Source organism: Dipodomys ordii, unplaced genomic scaffold (genome assembly GCF_000151885.1).
Source record: "Dipodomys ordii isolate 6190 unplaced genomic scaffold, Dord_2.0 Scaffold130, whole genome shotgun sequence".
NCBI classification, from domain to species: domain Eukaryota; kingdom Metazoa; phylum Chordata; class Mammalia; order Rodentia; family Heteromyidae; genus Dipodomys; species Dipodomys ordii.
This window is the reverse complement of record NW_012267346.1, coordinates 554,231-567,592: the sequence shown is the minus strand read 5'-3', so window position 1 is coordinate 567,592 and position 13,362 is coordinate 554,231. Positions and strand designations below refer to the sequence as shown.

At 37.9% G+C, this 13,362-nt stretch overlaps 1 protein-coding gene across 2 annotated transcripts in view; it reads left to right on the top strand.

Moving 5' to 3' along the window:
* Cdkal1 (CDK5 regulatory subunit associated protein 1-like 1) overlaps positions 1–13,362 on the top strand; it is a 520,358-nt gene that overhangs the window by 122,936 nt on the left and 384,060 nt on the right. For both annotated transcript variants that reach the window (XM_013030462.1, XM_013030461.1), the window contains one exon: positions 4,845–4,941. In XM_013030462.1, coding sequence (XP_012885916.1) covers positions 4,845–4,941 — 97 coding nt within the window. The remainder of the gene's footprint in view (positions 1–4,844; positions 4,942–13,362) is intronic.

Below are 13,362 nucleotides of genomic sequence, written 5' to 3'. Positions count from 1 at the left end.
ATTCTAACTGGGGTGAGGTGGTATCTCAATGTTGTTTTGACTTGCATTTCTTTTATGGCTAGGGAGGTTGAGCATTTCTTCATGTGTCTATTGACCATCCTTTTTTCCTCTTCAGAGAAGTTTCTCTGTTAAGTCTTTTAGCCCACTTATTTATTGGGCAGTTGTTTCTTTGTGGATTTGTTGTTGGGGGATTATTTTCTTAATTCTTTACCTAGTAGAAGAAGTCATTTTTTACATTTTGGACATTTCCTTTCAGTTTCCATATGCATATACTTTCTTTATATATTCTTTACAAAAATGATACATACATTTTAGACTTCTTTCCATGTAGCATTGCAAGTCTCCAGAATTCTCTTATGTGATATTGCTACTGTGAATAGCAAGTATTTACTAATTTCCTAGCCATTGTAAAATGTTTTTGTCCATGAATTCTCACCACAGCCTTAGGAGGTAGGAACTCTTGGAGATAAAGAAGCTGAAGCGTAGAGAGGTCAAGTAATTCCCTTATGGTGGCACAGTTAGCAAACACCAGGGGCAGTGTTAAAACTTAGGCATCCTGGCTCCAGCCCTTACTCCTAATCAGTTATTAACCCCACTTTACCAATGAGTGTGGCGGTCCCTCCTGCGTCTATGCAGCTATGTCTCATGGTTGTACTTTTATAGTTCCCTTGCTCCTTTTTGCTACTAAAGCATGGTAGGCTAGATGAACCTAAGTCTGGCAATTCCCATGTGTTCCAAATCACACATACACTTCTGTCTTTATGGAAATTCAATTTGGGAGAGGGGTAGAGACAGACTTACAAAATTAACAGTATTTCATATTCGAGGAGCAGCTGAGAGGTGTAAAGAAATAAGGCAGAGAACCAGATGTTGGTGCTGTAGAGAATAATAATAATTATTCTCTACAGGAGGGGAGCCTTGTGGGCATTGGGCAGATGACGTGTCACTGGTAAAAACACTGGTTCATAAGCTTAGTGTGGACACTTGGCTGGGTCTTTTTAGAACACGTAGAAGGCTATGTGTCTGGAATAGAATGAGTATGGAAAGAATAGTAGGAGTTAGGAGTACCAGGACAATTGAAGAGCCTTACAGGCTTTTCAGGTCTTGATTCTCAATCCTAGTAAGATGGTGATGGTCTGTGTGAAGACCTGAATGAGTGGATGATCCTTTACCCAGTGTGGAATCTCACCAGGCACATTTTCTGGTTTCTATTGCTACAGCTTTCTACTCTTATCCCAACCCCACTGTCTTTGGTTCCATCATTTCTCCTTCCCTATCCCTTTGCTTTTATAGCTGTTTTTTTTTTTAATCTGTGCATCTCATTGAAATACCTTTCTATAATGAGCCAAGTTTTCTTAACCTCTTCATGAAGTTTGTTTCTATCCTTATTGTCACTTTTTGCTCTTTAATGTAAAGCCACAAGAAATCTTTCTCCAAAGTATGTCACAGACCCTTGCTACACAAGGCAGATGGCAACCCATAGTTTGTAGTGGAGGATAGAGCAGGAGTCTGGTCTCAGCAGCCGTGCCTACCTGCTGATCCCCCACCGGGTCCTTCAGGGGCCTCAGTGGGAGTGATGGCCATGGAAGCAGGCCATCTGGATGCTCATCTACTTCCGTCACTCACTCTTGCTCAGTCACCACATTTTTTTGAATTTCACTTTTCTTATTGAAATAAAGGGGTAGTGTTGGTGTACCATCAGTAATGTAATGCTGTAAATTTTAAGATTTCTGTACGAATTATTTCTTGCATTTGATTCTCAGAAAAGGGCATGATTTTTTCATGTCTACATTACTCAAGTTAGTACTCTAGACAAGAGTGTCACTTTTTAATTTAGAAAAATGTTTCAAGAAAATATAAGCTATTATATCAAATTAACTTTATGTCCAGTTTTTATTTCAATTAACATTTCAGGTCTACCTGAAAAAGAAGACACTCATAATATTTTAAATGTTCTTAAGGTATTATCTTATAAGCATTCATGTTCTGAAGGACAAAAGGGTTTTTAAACTGTCTGATAGGTATATTTCAGAAGAAAAACCGGAATAAAGCTTACTAATGTAAAAGAACAGAATTTAAAAAGAGAATGTTTAGAACAAGAGTATTCAAAGAGTTTATATTAAAACTTTCACTGCTCTTTTTGGTTACACAAAATGATGTCATTAATATTCCTGACGAGGCTATGATTTTTGGTTTAGATCTGTAGATATGGTCTGCCATACCATTTTAAAGCCAAATTCAGTAGCAGCTCAGAATAATGCCCAATAAATAATTAAATCTAGCATCTAGTTTGAACCTTTCTTCTTAATTTTCTGTGTTCTTCTGACCTCCTGAAAGTCATCCGTGAATTGCAAGCTCTTCTAGAGTTTAGTGTTCTCCTCTGCTTTCTCCTTCCTGTCTTATCCTGTGTATCTGTTCCATCCTAGTCCTTTCTGCTGGTAAAAATCCTCCCAGATTTCTTCATGAAGCTTTCTTTAGCCCTTTTCTGTCTGTGCTTGTCCTTTGCCTTCCTGGTATGTTACCTGTGTATCTCTCTGTCACTGAAATCATCTTACTTAATGTTGTTTATGGTCTTTATGATGTTTCCATTATAAGACATATAAGTTTGCTGAGTGCAAGGCACTGGTTTTCCTCATTTCTGTGTCATTAAGCACTCACTATAACGTCTGAGACATGCTTCCTAATTAAGTAATTGAATGACTTCACTTTATAGGAAACAGGCTTTTTATTTGGATTTAGTTATTAGTGATCTCAGAGTCTGTCTTGGATGTTTGCCAGTGACTCTAGCTAGGTGTTATATAGCTATGCTTTTACGTCCAACAATGGATGTTAACTTCCTTGTAGAGGTTGTTAATGAAAATGGAAAGATGCTTTCATTTGATAAAAGCTTTTCACATTTGCTACAAAAGAAATATTTGTGATGTGCTTAGTATTGATAAAATGGTAAAACTATGTGGCTGAGCCAGGCAGTAATTCTCTTAGATGTATTATGCAGTTGATCAAACTAAGATTTCTTTTTAAAAAGGAAATTTCATTTACAAGTGTTTTCAGGATTCTAATTAGGAGAATTATATGAAAGTACTCTAGGAAGTCACTGAAATGGAAGATTTACAGGTGCTCTTAAAGAAGTGATTTATATTCTGTCTATTCATTACTTTCATCCTTCTCTTTGTATTTTCTAGAAGAAATGAGGTGATTTCTGATCGCAGAAAGCAGGTCCAACTAATCTCACATTTTTGTTGGCTTCTAGTTCTTTAGAAAAGGTTGCAAAAGACAAGAAAGTGTCCCAGGTATAGAGACTTCTCATTTGGTGGGACTAGAGTCCAAAGTGAAAGTCAGAAACTGGACGGCAGATAACCTCAGCTTTCTCGGTGGGTTTTAGAGGCTTAGAGATTGGTAGGGACCTAGGTGCATAGGATGCAGCCTGTCAAAGTGTTGAGAACTTAAAAATTTAATTTTAAGGTAGGTAAAGTATGTGAACTTGTAGGAAAAGATAAAAGTTCTACATTTAGCTACTGTCTTCCAGCAGAGTCTTCCAGTACATGTGTGCCTGTGAACAAGTAAATAATCTTCCTATAGTGTATGTCCCAATCCCTCTTCAATAAAGAAATACTTGATAAAATAGCCAGATGTGATACCTTTGAACCAATATTTCTACTTTTTCTGTTTGTCTGTGATAGCTTTCCATTACTCTGACAAAATACTTGAGAAAATCAGCATCTAGAAAAGATTGTGTTGGTACATAGTTTCAGAGGTTGCACCATATATTGTTTATTGTTGGCAGCAAAGCTGTTGGTGGAATAAAGCTGCTCACTTCATGTGGCCAGGAAGAGGAGTAGAGTGAGGAGACAGACAAACAGATATAGGGAGAAAGGGAGTAGGTAAAAGGTGGGAAGAAAGAAAAGAAGAAGGGGCCAGGAACAAGAACACACTACTTTTAACTAGGGTTTTGTCTCCTAAATTTCCATCATCTCAGAGGAGTCCAAGAGATTATGAAGCCATCAGTGAAGTCAGAACCCTCATGATCCAATAATTTCCCAGAGCCCTGTGAACATGTTTCCATTTGGGACCAAGCCTTCATTCAATGCTGGAGCCTTCAGATATTATGAGAGATCCAAGCCATAACATTTGATGTGAAAATACTTATACAACTGACCATATATTTTCATGTAGGTTTTCATATTTGAGAAATACTTTCTCAAAAATTCACCTGTGTATAACTGAATAAAATATGCATATATATATGTGTGCACACAATATATATATAATATACAACTCTGTTTATATATTTATTCTTGAATATGTGAGGGATGGTTTGGTGTCTTTAGTAAACACAAGTGACCAATAACTGTAGGTTGCCTAGGGGGGCAAAGATTCAGGAATTCTAAGGACATGGGATATTATACCTTTGGTGTATCTATTTCTCTTGGTTAAGCTTTTTTTTTTTTTTTGAAGCATACCTTTTGTTTTATATATTGGCCAAAGACTAGGAAAGTATGCACATTTCTTTGAATTTTAAAATAAGTGACTTGTTTGAAGGGTAAGCCTGTTTCTCTGGAAAATGTAGTTTTCAAGAATGATTCATATCCTTGCCATTTCTGAGTGGTTGTTTTATACTGACATAATAATGGAAGACAATCTTAGGTGTGTTGTCAACATGGCCTTTGGTGATATAAGTTAATATATAGTGTGGAAGTCTTAGGCTATCTTAATGAGTTGTAAGAGGAGCTGTCCTCATCTGCTGGCTGGGTTTATTACTATTTTGAGGGCTTATATGCACCAGTAGCTTCCAAGAATATTCTTGTGAGTGAAAGAATTGACTGTTTTCTATTTCCTTTTTTCAGGAAAGCTCAAGAGGAGAACAAGAAAGTAGTGCTTGCTGGCTGTGTTCCTCAAGCCCAGCCTCGCCAGGACTACCTCAAAGGACTGAGTATCATTGGGGTAAGCTTTCACTTGGTGGACTAAAAGATAAACCTTACGTGATTAATCAGATTAATCCTATTTCTAGGTTATTTGTAGCTGTCCTAATATTCTTTATTGCTCTTGAGACTGTCAAGTCATTTTAACCTTTTCATTTTACTACAAAAATACAATGTAGGTTTTCTCATTAAGAGAGATGTTAGTGGCTGGCTGAGATGACTCCCATCTGTAATCTCATCTTCTTGGAAGGCAGAGATCTGAAGGGTTGCAGTGCAGGGCTAGGTTGGGAAGAAAATGAGTAAGACCTCGTTAATGGTCAAGATTTTTTTTTTGAAGAATAAAAAAAGTATTTATTTTCATTCTAACAATCGATAAACAAGATATTTACCTCAGTGTAAGGGAGCAGAAAAGAAACAACTTACAGAAAGTGATAAGACTTGTTCAGATTTCTGCAGAAAAACAATATAGTCATTACTGAAAAGTAATGATGATTGTATGATCATCGCTTGCAGGTTAGTTGTGTTTCAAGAACATTAGACAGAGGTTCAATAATGGTCAAGATTTTTTATGGCTCTTTTCAGTCATGTGGGAACTATAGGAGAGAGGATCATTGTCTAAGGCCAGCTCTAGCAGAAAACACAAGACTTTACCCAAAAAATAACTAAAGCAGAAAAGTTCTGAGGTGTGACTCACGTGGTAAAGCACCTACTCAAGGTCCTGAATCAGAACCCTAGGACTTCCCAGCCCACCCCTTACTCTAAGGAAAAGGCAGGAGGGGGGGGGGGAGAGAATGCAGAAGATAGGGAGAGGCTCACATAATCATAATAATCATGATAATCTGGTCTTTGTTGCCATCTCTCTCTCTTCATCAACTCAATTCTTTCCACTGAACTGCATACTTATCACTCCCTCTCATATAGGTATGTTGTTGGAATGTCTTACCTTTACATACTCAATTCCCCCCACCCACTACCACCACACACATCAGATTCCACTGCAAAACAGCACAGTCTGCCGTTCCTAGTCTGCATGCAGTCCTTGGTGATCCAGCCTTCTGCTTCCCTGTCCTCTGCTGTATTAACTTAGCACAGTTACCATTTCATATTTAGAGTTGTGATTTTTGATTTACTTATACTGTTGCTTCAATAAAGTCCACATTATTATTTAAATGTTTATCCTCAGGAGGATAGCTTTTCAGTCCTTGTCAAAGTGCCCATATTTTCATAGACATCCATTGGATACTTATTGACTAACTGCCCGAAAGCATCTTCCCATTGTCTTTTGTTCCTGGCATGGGATTTTCCCTGTTAGAAGGTTGGCTCTGAGAAGTCTGGAGCCCAGTCCCTGCTCTCTGTCATTCTGTTTGTAGCCTGATTCATAAAATGCCATGGAGTAATTGGCATTCAGTCAGCGCTTGTTTACCAAGTGAGTTACTGCTTCTCTGTGCCATGTGCCTGGAAAGCTCACCATTCATCTTTAAATCAAGCTGTTATGAACTTTTAAAACATATTTTAAAATATTGTATGTTCATCTAAAAGGTTAGATGAATGATGGGCAATTGAATTGGGTTTTATAATGCATTTCTTTTTGCTTGCTTGGTATACCATCAACAAGTCCTTGTATTATGTTCTCAGTGTAATGAACTTGTTTCCTGTGAAGTCCTCACCCCACCAGCAAATTTAATAATCTCTGAACAAACATTCTCACTTTAAACAAACAGAACCAGAATGTTTGGTAACATTAGCTGTTTTCACTATTTGTCTGTTTACATTTTGATTTCTCCTGGTTTAGGGAATGAAATGAATAGAAGACTCCTGAGTTATCTTTTCATGTCAAACTAACCCCCTCTCTAAACACAACCCTGCTGTGCTAGGGAAATGGGAAACTAGCTAGAACTATTTGTGAGATGGAATGTGGTCTGTACTTGGAGTGAATCTTAGATTTCATCCCAAGGAATTAATGTTACTGGAATAGCAGGTTTTCTGTGGTCTCACCAGTCTCTTTTTTATGTACACATTATGGTAACAATTCTGAGATTCAGTATGTACAGAGAAGAGCATGGAATATGTTAAGGGAAAATGGAGATTCTTAAGACACTGTTTTGAGGCCCTGGAGTTGTAGCTCAGCTGCGGAGTGCTTGCTAAGCATGTTTGAAACTCCAGTTTGATCCCCAGTGCTGCCAAAAAGAAAAAGAAAAAACAAAAAACAAAGAGGATGTAAATATGGAGGACAATTTTCAGGGCTGAGACAAAGCTGTAGCATCAACTAACATTTTTTTTCCTGTTGAACAGACTGTTTGCTCCATCACACAATTCCCCCTTAATACCATTAGCATTCCTTGTACTTACTTTATCTGACTTATTTATAATTAGAGAAATATTACTCAAGAACACTTGTCTTGATAAGTGAATAAAAAGAAAAATCCTCTCTGTATCACAGCAACACAATTATTATAACTTCTAAAAATTTACTCAGACTTTTAATCATTGAGTCTTTTAATATTATGATCTTAAGATTATTTTGGATGTTTATTTTCCATTATTGTGAGATTTTTGTCCCTCTGAGCTTTTTAAGTATTTTAAGTTACGTATTAAGGTTCTGTTGAAGATAGTTTATAATTTACTTCTTAAGTATTCATGTAAATACTTTCTACCTTTCAGGAAATATACAGAATACCTTCATTTTCTTTTTTTTTTATTGTGAAAATACTGTACAGAGGGATTACAATTACATGGGCAAGATAATGAGTACATTTCTTATCAAGCATTCCAGCCTCCTCCTTTGTTTCCGCTTCCCATCCCTTCGCATCCTCCATCTGTCCCCCCCCCCCAATCCTCCTCTCTTCCCCACCAAAGTTGTAAAGTTCATTTTCGACATAACGATTTGCACTTCTCATTATTGCAATGGGTCCACCTGTATCCCTATTTAAACGATTTGTTTTTTCCCTTCCCCTCCACAAATTATACCAACATCAAATACAGTGAAAATAGGGGTTATACCGTGGGGGAGGGACATATAAAGCAACAAAGAAATAATCTTATAAATGTGTTAGAAACATTGCATGAAAGAAAAAAAAACATTTAAATACATATCTTAGGGTTCATTTCCCTAACATCAACTTCTCTGACCTTTTCTGCTTGACTCAGACATATAATAGTTATTGCAAATAAGGGAAACCATGGGATCTATGTTTCTTTGGGCCTGGCTTACAGAATACCTTCATTTTCACAGTGGGCTTTTTATTTTAACTTAAAATTAGTAAAAATAAAGTAGCATAATGTAAAAACTTCCTAGAATTACATTGCCATTAACATTTCAGTGTAGTGATTTAATTACATATTCACCAGTGTAAACTATTGTAAAGTTATTATTCTTTGTCAAACATCATTTTCTAAGTGCATATGGCTCATACCTATAAATCTAGCTACTCATGAGGCTAAGGTCTGAAGCTCAAAGTTCAAAGGCAACTGGGCTGGAAAAGTTCTAGAAATTTTATTTCCAATTAACAAGCAAAATGCTAGACTGGAGAAATTTGTCAAACAGTAGAGCACCAGCCATGAGAAAGTAAGCTAATCTCCCTCTTCCTCTCCCTCTCCCTCTTCCTCTTCCTCTCCCTCTCCCTCTCTCTCCCTCTCCCTCCCCTTCCCCCTCTCCCTCTCTCTCCCTCTCCCTCCCCTTCCCCCTCTCCCTCTCCCTCTCTCTCCCTCTCCCTCCCCTTCCCCCTCTCCCTCTCTCTCCCTCTCCCTCCCCTTCCCCCTCTCCCTCTCTCTCCCTTTCTTTCCCTCTCTCTCCCTCTCTCTCCTCTCTCTCTCTCTCTCTCTCTCTCTCTCTCTCTCCCCACTCCCCTCCCCCCCTCAGGTTATGGGGCTTGAACCAGGGCCTGGATATTGTTCCTGAGCTATTTTGCTCCAGGCTAGCACTCTACTACTTGGAGACATATCTCCTCTGGTTTTTGAGTGGTTAATTGTAGACTAGAGTCTCACGGGGACTTTTTGGCTCCTTCTGACTTCAAACTACAATTCTCAGATCTCAACCTCCTGAGTAGTTAGGATTACAGCCATGAGCCACCCGGTGGTGCCTGGCAAGCAAGCCAATTTTTAAAGTGTGAAACTCTCAGTTCAAAGTCTGGCACAAAACAAAGATGATCTACCCGTAAGTAAATATTTTCAAAAGACAATTTTTGTAAGGAAATCAGAATCATCTACAATTGGTATTTATACAGACCTTTTGTTTTTTAGAATTGTTACAATTGGAACCAAGTCAGAAACCTTCTCAAATATAGTAAATTGAAGTAAAGAAACAAATGGATTTTATAATATGAAAAGTTTGTTCTTAAAGGTAAAAAAAAATAGGTGTTTACTTCCAGCACCATGGGAAAATACTTCTACTAGGATGTTTGGAATTGTAAATTTTATCTGCGGACTGAGTGAAGAATGTTACTTCTTAACAACAATTCTGCAATGAAGGGTGATAATAGAGATGTAAAGTAAAACAGCCATGATTATACTGTTGTTTTCTAGACTCTTGCCAGTCACAACATAGGGAGGCTGTGTCAATTCTGTTAACCAAATGATTGCAATAAAGAGCTGATGTTTAAGGGGGGATCAGTTGGTGAGCAGGATATTTATTGAATCCCTTAGTTAAAAGATACCATACCTGCCTATGTTTGGAAGTGCCCATGAAATAAACATTTAAGATATTAATAAGCTGGGTGTGGTGATGTATTTCTATAATCCTAGTACACAGGAGCCTGAGGCAGAGGATTGAAAGTCCAAAGCAAGCCTTGGATACATAGAAAACAAACAAACACAGACAAGAGGCTGATTAATTAGTCCATTTTCTATTTGTAGCTAGATATAGTGTTCAACTCACAGAGGTGGAGGCTCAGGAGTCCTTGTCATGGCCCTAGCATCTGCTTGGCAGAGCAGGGGGCCTCCTGAGATATATCATAACTTGGTGAGGGTTTCATGTGTTAAGACAGAGCACATGTTCCAGCTAAGATCTCTCTTTTTCCTCTTAAAAATCCATGGTTCCCATCATGGGAACTTTACCTCCTTGACTTCATCTAATCTGATTATCTTCAAAGACCTGCACCACCATACGTACTATTTTCATGAATTTGGGGATCGAGATTTCAGCACATGAGTTTTGGGAGCACATTGAGCCCATAGTGTGGGGTATTCAGTTTACTTTAATAATCAGAGTAACAACAAAGTGAGACTACTAGGTTAGTGGTGGTTTGTCTCCCCAGTCTCTTTGTACCATCAGTCCTTGTCCCTTGATGTGATCTAGTTGTCATTGATACTGTCTGTGTGATAAGCCCTGGTGGGGAGGGGGACTGGGCGCTTGTGGGAAGGGGAGGAGAGATTTCATCAGCCTGTCCTGGAGTACAAACATGGGTTCAAACCTGCCACATTTCTGTATTTCCTCATTTCTTTGAGAAGGAGAAAGAATAGAATTACAAATACAGATACCTTCAATGAATATCTCTTTTCTTAACCAAACTGTTTTTCTTCTCATGAAAGTAAACGTGTATTTTATATTTAGCACAGTCTTGATTTTTTTATACCAATGTTTTATAGAAATGTTTTCAAGATCTAGAAAGTTTTCCTTACAGTTGACCTCTTTTGGCTAATTATTACGATTAGCCATCCATCGTAGTCTTTTTCATGTCATGCCATTTTTCTTGCTGCTGTTTGCTTTACATCGGTCCTTCTGTGTCTAGCTGTGGGCAGTTCTCTGATTTTGTAACTACAACTCTTTTAGTGTCCCCTCCTTCTCTTAGGCTTATTTGTTGACAGAAAGTTTGTTTCACATTAGTCAATCTGAATATATAGGATATTTCCTAGTAAAGGTTGGACCAAAAAAAAAAAAAAGAAAAGATTAATGGATTTCAGGAGTCAGAAGACTTGGCCTCAAGTCCTGGCCCTCCAAATCCTGCCACATAACCAGTTCTTCCATTTATCCAGTTCTTACTGTGAGCACACTTTTCAACATGCTGGGAATGCAGGTGTGTATAAAATCATTATACACCTTACATTCTGGCTGGGAAGAGGCATCTAGTTTAAGTCTAGAACTTCACTTCCTGGAGACTCTGTTGGGATAGGTCCTTAGACCATGGTGAAATTGACTACTTGGCAATTTGTGTGTAAAGCTTAAATGGAAATCCACTTTCTGTCTGTTTGGCAGGAGTTGTGTTCTTCTTAAGATCTTTTTTCTCAATGATGGCAGTATCCAGTATTAGTAGGAATAGCATTTATTATAGTGAAGCATGCTTATGTAGATTTCCTGTATTAGTAACAAGTATGACCTTTGAGCTTAGGGCTTATTTGTCTGACTTATCTTTAGTGCTATACTATATTTCTAGGAATCCCAATAAACCACAAATTAATACTCAGGTTGTAGCACTTTGAAACATGCAATTTGAAGCAGAATATTTAGTTTGATATTAGAATTTTGTCAATGACAGAGCTTCCTGCAGAGCCAGCTGTGAGCCCTGCAGGCAAGTGGACCCTTTTTGGAAGAGTGGGATAGAAATGTGGTGACCACAGGTATCCACTCATGGCAGGGGCAGTTATCAGTGTGATTTGTAGTGGTTTTCAACATCTTCCAGACTGGATGTTCCAATCTGGAAAAGTCAGAACTCATGAAGACAATTTCAAATGTGAATACTTTAATTTTGAAAACTACATACATAAGTAAAGCAGCATTCGGAGGAACTTTGAAGATGTTTCTCTCATGTAGCTTGTTGTAAGTTGTAGAGCACCAACCCTGAGCCAGAAAGCCAAGTAGGAACCCAAGGCCCTGATTTCACAGCCTAGTATGGCACCAAAAAAAAAAAAACCAAAACCAAACATTCATGACAGTGCTGCAGTAACAGTGCATAGAATTCCAAGCCACAGTAACATGTGTGTGTGTATGTGTGTGTGTGTGTGTGTGTGTGTGTGTGTGTGTGTGTGTATGTAAGTTGTAGGGCTTGAACTCAGGGCCTGAGTGTTTTCCCTGAGCTTTGTTGCTCAAGACTAGCACTTTTCCACTTTGAGCCATAGCACCACTTCTGCTTTTCTGGTAGTTAATTGGAGATAGTCTTACAGACTGTCCTGCCTGGGCTGGCTTTGAACAACATGATCCTCAGATTTCAGCCTCCTGAGTGGCTAGGATTACAGTCATGAACCCCTAGTGCCTGACCAGTAACAATGTTTTAAAGCCATAGTAATCCAAAAATATGGCACTGGACATAAAAATAGATACATAGATTAATGAAACATAAGGAAGAGCCTCTAGAATTAGACGTAAGCATATACAGCCAACTAATTTTCAACAAGGCCATACAGAAAACAAAAAGATGATAGTCTTTCCAATAAATGGTATTGGGAAAGCTAAATATCCACATGCAAAAGAATGAAATTAGGTCCTTATATCATTTTTTTTTCTTTTGAAGTTCAATGTATATTTTTTCATTTTGGTACCAGTTCTCAAGTGATTATTTAAATTCACATTTAAATTAATTCAAATTTCATTTCTTTAATTACTGTAACCATCTTAAAGTAACCTAATAACAACTAAGGTAATGACTAGTGACCAAATGATAATTTTAAGTGGTTTTAAAGTTTTCATATGCTCTTTCTTAATTAAAATGAGAAAAACTGATTGCTCTTTATGTATTGCTAAAATTGAGGTAGTTAATGAGGAAGTTTCTGTGTGTCTGTCTTGAGATGAATTCAAGAGACTTTAAAACCACAGCAGATTCGTATAAATATAAGAGTCACACCAAGTAATTGAGGGATGTGGATAAATAGTAGTGTCTGAAAGTTTTCAATACCATTAGCTTGAGCAATAACACCACTCTCTTTACTCTCCCAAAAGCTTTCTTTTTTTAAAATAGAATAAACTCTAAAATGCATGGCTTGAATCACAATGTCTGACATAATCTTTGCTTCCTGTTTATTTTGCCCCATCTGCCCCTGTGTCCCTCACGGGCTGTCCCTCTCTTGATCTTATAGTCCGTCTATATCATTTCTGTGTCAGCCCTGGTCCTTACTTTCCCTTGTGAGGTTCATGTCGTGACTCTGCTTTTGGTTCAGATCTTTGGATTACTGTCCAGATGTTTACTTTCATCAGTATATCAAAATTGTCCTCTCTACCTTTCTCTACTTCCAGACTTGTGATTTCTGTCATGATAGTAAATGGAGTTACTCATGTCTTTGTCTCCTCCAACTGGAGCATAAGGTCCAGAAAGCAACAACTGTGCATTTTTCACTGCTATACTAGTTGTTAGAAAAATGTGCAGTTCAGAGTTTTTAGTAAACATCGGTGCAGTGAATACGTTTGTGCCTGTGTTGATTTGTGTGGGAGAGCCTATGAAGGAGAGTCATTAGCTGGGTCTCCTGAAAGTATAGGTTCAGTTGGATAGCATTCTGTGGTCCTTAGAATTGTCTTTAT